General features: G+C 40.8%; 1 protein-coding gene across 1 annotated transcript; it reads left to right on the top strand.

The window, feature by feature from the left end:
* The first annotated feature begins 671 nt into the window (after window positions 1-671).
* LOC118857117 (zinc finger protein Pegasus-like) lies at window positions 672-2,188 on the top strand. The gene has a single exon (XM_036767751.1). It carries the CDS (start codon window positions 893-895, stop codon window positions 2,150-2,152), a length of 1,260 nt encoding a protein of 419 aa, XP_036623646.1. The 5' UTR covers window positions 672-892; the 3' UTR covers window positions 2,153-2,188.
* Window positions 2,189-6,164: the final 3,976 nt, after the last annotated feature.

The raw sequence follows: 6,164 nt of genomic DNA, 5'->3' as shown, positions 1-6,164 counted from the left end.
TGTGCCCTAGTTATGTTGGGTTTAATTTTTATTGATGCTATATTGAGATAAAACAACAAAATCAGATGAGAGAGAGAGAGAGAGAGAGAGAGAGAGAGAGAGAACGAGCATACTGAATGCTAGTTATGTGCCATTCACCATCATAACCAAAGGTAATAATTCAAGGGATAATTATAGTTGATATACATATTAATTTAAGGCTTTTTAAAGAGAGATGTCTCTCAAAAATGTTCATCCTGTCTTCTGTGCTGAGGATGGAAAGAGGGACACAATATATTTGTATGGTGAAAGAAAGCTCTTCATTAGAATGACATATATGAGAAACGCCCCGCACACACCCCCCTACGGCCGCTCCCCCACCCACCCGCGGCTCCTACGGGAGGCCCGAATGGACATTTAAGGGAAGAAAGAGGAGGAGGGGGGAGGGAGGAGGGAAAGCTAGCCGGGCATGTTTTTCCCCCGGAGTAGTTCTCCCTACTGCCCCTCCTGAGGAGTCTCGGGGCGCGAGCGGCCGCCGTTCACGCGAGACTTGAAGAAAGAAGGAGGGGGAAAGGGGGTGCGGGGGGAGGGGGAGGGAAGCGGAGACACAACAAACATGGCGGCTGCGGCGGCGGCGACGACGACGGTGACGAAGACATCGACGGCGGCGGAGGTGGAGGCGGCGGCGGCGACGGAGACGACGACGGTGCTTGTTCGAGGCGGTTGTCAAGAGACCTCTGTAGGGCTTTTCAATTTTAGTTGAAAGTCTCTCGATGGCCTTTTGGAGTCAATTAGCATATTTCCAGAGTGGATTTCAGTTACTCTACATTTCATCAATGTTGGAGTGGAAAGAAAAAAGTGGAATTGATTTGGGTTGAAAAGGTATAAGAAATCATAAACTCAGAAGGTGAATATGGGTGAAAAGAAACCAGAGCCTCTGGACTTCGTGAAGGATTTTCAGGAATATCTCACTCAACAGACCCACCATGTGAACATGATCTCTGGATCAGTTAGTGGGGACAAAGAAGCAGAAGCTCTTCAGGGAGCTGGGACAGATGGTGATCAAAATGGACTTGATCATCCATCTGTTGAAGTGTCCTTGGATGAAAACTCAGGAATGCTGGTGGATGGATTCGAAAGGACATTTGATGGAAAACTAAAATGTCGATACTGCAACTATGCCAGCAAAGGAACAGCACGACTCATTGAGCATATTAGAATTCACACAGGTGAAAAACCTCATATGTGTCACTTATGTCCATTTGCATCAGCTTATGAGCGTCATCTGGAAGCCCACATGCGTTCCCATACTGGTGAAAAACCATACAAATGTGAATTATGTTCCTTCCGCTGCAGTGATAGAAGTAATCTTTCCCATCATCGTAGACGTAAACATAAAATGGTACCAATTAAAGGTACTAGGTCTTCCTTAAGCAGCAAGAAAATGTGGGGGGTTTTACAAAAGAAGACTAGTAATCTAGGGTACAGCAGGAGAGCACTAATCAATTTGAGTCCACCTTCCATGGTGGTTCAGAAACCAGACTACCTGAATGATTTTACCCATGAAATCCCAAATATCCAGACTGATACATATGAAAGCATGGGAAAAACGACACAGACTGGTGGCCTGCCAAGGGACCCACAAGAACTCATGGTTGACAACCCATTAAATCAGCTATCCACTCTAGCAGGACAGTTATCTAGCTTGCCACCTGAGAATCAAAACCCTGCATCCCCTGATGTTGTTCCATGCCCTGATGAAAAGCCTTTTATGATTCAGCAGCCCACCACCCCGGCAGTTGTTTCTGCTGTTTCAACAAGTATTCCTCAGAGCTCGTCTCCTACAAGTCCCGAACCTCGGCCATCCCATAGTCAGAGGAACTATAGCCCTGTGGCAGGCCCAAGCAGTGAGCGCAGTGCTCACACTAGTACTCCCAGCATAAGTAACAGCCAGCCCAGCACGCCAGCCCCAGCCCTGCCAGTTCAGGACCCTCAGCTTCTGCATCACTGCCAGCACTGTGATATGTACTTTGCAGACAACATCCTTTATACTATTCACATGGGATGTCATGGGTTTGAAAACCCTTTTCAGTGTAATATATGTGGATGCAAATGTAAAAACAAGTATGATTTTGCCTGTCATTTTGCAAGAGGGCAACATAACCAGCACTGATACAAAACAATCATATCGTGATTTTTTTGGTCTTGCTTTTCTAAAATTTCATGTTTCTGTGTAGCCAGAATGGCCTTTGTTTTCTTTGAATGACTCAGCTTACCTCATTGAGCTTCCCTGGATGCTGGGGCTTGCTCTTCCGGGGCAGGACCAGAACTTCCTGTGTGATGAGTCATGGGGCTGGCTGAGGGGAGGTGTTAATGTCTATGCTAGGGGGAGGGGCCAACTCAAGAACCAATCAGCCCTGGTCATTCAGGCGGAGCTTGATGATGTAAACAACCCTATAAGAGGGGAGAGGACAGCTTGAAGAGCTCTCTTTTCCTTTTCCGGTTGGAGCCAGAGACAGTTACAGCGACAGTTACAGCGACAGTTACAGTTACAGCCACAGCTGAAGCAGGAGCTGCCAGTAGCGGAGCTGACCTACGGGAGGAAGCTGAACAAAGACTTCTGGCCATTACAGCGACAGTTACAGCGACAGTTACAGCTACTGTTACAGCGACAGTTACAGCCACAGACACAGCTGAAGCAGGAGCTGCCAGTAGCAGAGATGACCTACGGGAGGAAGCTGAACAAAGACTTCAGGCCAGTGGGTAATCTTATTACCATAAAGGGGGAAGCATGATTTTGCTTTACGCATTCATGCTTCTCTGTAGCCTCCTGGTTACTCTTGCAAGGCGTACTTATTGGGCCTGGAAGCTTTTGATCAACATATCAAAATGGGGTTGCTGGTTCATGGGTTGGTTACTGTGGAGCCTAAATAAATGTTTTGATTCTTCTGCCTTCTACTTTGAGAGTTTCTTATATCCGGCGGTTCCGAACCTTTCAGACATGTTTATGATCCTCTTTGAGATTATAAACTCTGCCCTCCTAATACATTCTGTCATCCTTAATGAGGTATTTACTAATTTAAGAGATCATATCTTATGTTTCTAAATTGTAAATTTGACAATGGAGACAAATTTTTCTTGTCTGGTCAGGGTCATTTATGCGTTGGTGATAAGGTAGATGGTATTTAATTTAGTTTGAAGTCTTTTTTTTCTCTTTGTTCAGTAGATAAGAATTGGAGTGCAATTTTATGTCTTATAAGCCTTCATTTAATTTTCCTACATTTAATACCCATAAATACTTTATAATGCTCATTCAGTCTTCTTAGTATTTCTATTTACATGTTATTTCAGCTTGTAGAAGTGATTTTGGTACCTTGTAGCTTCTACCATGTTCTAAAATGGTGATTTGTAAAAAAAAAAAAAGTTACTAAACCAAACCACTTAAAACATTTAGTGGGAGGGTTATTTTAAAATAACTTTTAATTGACAACGTTATTCCCATGTTTTGAATTCAAGCACTTCTATCAGCTAAACTAACAGTGGCTTTAACTGGTTTCAGTTTAGGAAATTGCCTTTTTGCCAAGGAAAAAAAATAATATGCAGTTTCTGATGTTAAAAAAAAAGTTATGAAAAAATTCAAATACCATTTTCTTGAAAATAAAAAAAAACCCAGCATCTAAAATTAGTTTGAAAATACACTGTTCACTTCCATGATATAAAATAAATAAAATTCCATAAAAAAAAAAAAAAAAAGAATGACATATATGTGTTCAGTATATTATTTGTCCTAACCCCCTGTATAAGACAATGTGTGCAAGAATCACAGAGATTAGGAAGATAGATTAGATTGTGATCTGCTTCATTAAGGGGAGTATCACATGGGTGAACCATTAAAATATTAAAGTAAAAAATGCAAAGAGTACCAAGTCCTGAACAATACAAAAGAGTGATATGAGTTCAAGGACATCGACTCTCAAGTTGGAGAATCTGACTTCAGATCTCACGTAGATCTTCTCATTCTTATTTTGCATGTTTTGACTCTTAGTATCTGTGACCTTGGTCACTTAGCATTCTTGGGCTTCAGTTTCCTCACCATAAAATGAGAGGTTGCACTATATGGCCTTTCGTAACAACAATATTGTAAGCAGCTACTGTGAAATACCAACACCAGCACTCAGGAAGGCTGCTAGCACAGGTTCTTTGAGCTGCTTTTCTATGGCCTTTCGTAACAACAATATTATAAGCAGCTACTGTGAAATACCAACACCAGCACTCAGGAAGGCTGCTAGCACAGGTTCTTTGAGCTGCTTTTCTAAGGAAAGCAACTTTAAGGAGTTTAGAATCTCAATTTAATTAAACATACATATATCATTCATTTAGTTCAGGGGGGAAAGTCAGCACCCTGCACTTCAGAGAAAACACAAACAACAATTACAATCAGAAGTTATATAAACAGAGCGAATAACACAAATCAGCAGACAGGGCTTCTAACTGTCCATACCAATACATACATAGTTACCAGAGAGAGAAGCACCAACATCTGGGTTTTCAAAGCCGGGAGGCTTCTTTACCGATACCAAGAGTCTCGTCTGGCAAAATCACAGGAAAGCTCTTCTAATGAATGAGCCTCCAGAGCAAAACGCTAACCTCAGCGTATACATAGACTGCTTCAGGGTCAGCCTATAGAGGGCGTCATAGCCATGTGACTCAAACTCTTGTAACTTAGGCTTTCTTGTGACTTAAGCAGGTCATCAAAGACTCTTGATTCAATTAAATATTCAATCAAAGGCACTTGATTACTTTAGTGCTGAGAAGAACTAGAACTCCAAAAGAAAAAAAAGCAAAACAAAAAGTACCACTTTGCTTGCCATTATATTTTTGAGATTCCTTCAGACTTAAGATCTCTGTTTCTCGATACAGTGACCTCATTGGTACAATAATAAACATAGTATCTCAAACACCAGAGAAGCTGGGTTCAAATCACACTTCTGACAGTGACTACATCCATGGAAGGAAGGAAGGAGGAAAAAAAGGAAAGAATTAAGTGTCTGCTATGTGCCATACATTTTGCTAAGTACTTAACATTTTTAAAGTAATCCTCATTTTTATCTCATTTATTCTTCACAACAACTCTGGGAAGTAGATACAATTATTATCCCCATTTACAATTGATGAAATAGGTTAAGTGACTTGACCAAGATCACACAGCCAGTAAGTGTTTGAGATCAGATTGGAACTCAGATCCTTCTGAGACCAGGTGCATTGCTCTACACTCCGCATCACCTATCTGCCTCAGCTTCTACACAGAAGAAAACGTGAAGGAGTTAGGTTTTATGGTTTCTGAGTTCCGTTCCAGGTATAGGCATATGAACTTATGGCTTATAGGAATAGATGCACTAAGAACTTAGTAATCATTCAGTAATGGATATACATAAATTCAGCAGAACAATATCAGTCTATTTTAGAATCCCTCAAAATAGTTGGTACGCAGTTGGGTCAAAAATTTCACGCTTTTTTTTTTTAACAGATTAGGACAAAGTTACAGAGATGGTGACTACAAAGCTGCTGTCTAACATATTGAATCTTACTCTGGAAGATCCTATTTCTTGATCGAAAGCTCATAAAATACTGTTGGATGCATTAAAGCATGTCATCACGTGTGGCAGGGGAATTGCTGTCAAGCCTCAAGATTTTCTAGTAGTTGTACTTAGCTCCAAAACCAGATGAATGGATTAGGGAAGTTGCCGTAGCAATAAGAAATCAAAAAAGAGGGAAGATACTGAGGAGAAGTGAAAAGTTGAGGTTTTCAAAAATTAAGAACAACAAGGAAGACTCCTGAATTGTGTTTGGGTGGTCATAATACGACCCATTTCTTCAAATCAGAGTATACTAACCAGGAAATAGAAACCTAGTAAAGTTTGATAGTGTTGCAGCTAAAGTAAGATCATTTCTCAAGACCATCATTATTATATTTTAAGTCTTAGTATTAAAAACATTTTTAATGTAGCATGACTTTATTGTGAGTAACATCACCCAGAAGACCATCCACTTATGCTAATGTTCCTAAAGAACTAATACCTGTAATAATTTGGTCTAATGCTGCATTTTTGTGGAGCTGATGAGCAACTTTTGGAAAGGTTGTGTTCTTGTACTTATATTCTTCTTTGATTCTATTTTCTTCAACA

The sequence above is a fragment of the Trichosurus vulpecula genome, chromosome 7 (assembly GCF_011100635.1).
Source record: "Trichosurus vulpecula isolate mTriVul1 chromosome 7, mTriVul1.pri, whole genome shotgun sequence".
Taxonomy (NCBI): Eukaryota; Metazoa; Chordata; class Mammalia; order Diprotodontia; family Phalangeridae; genus Trichosurus; species Trichosurus vulpecula.
The sequence above is the reverse complement of the archived record's forward strand: the minus strand, read 5'-3'. Positions and strand labels throughout refer to the sequence as shown.

Bases quoted from the DNA above. Each gene is read 5' to 3' on its own strand.
- LOC118857117 (XM_036767751.1), top strand. From the start codon at position 893: ATGGGTGAAAAGAAACCAGAGCCTCTGGACTTCGTGAAGGATTTTCAG.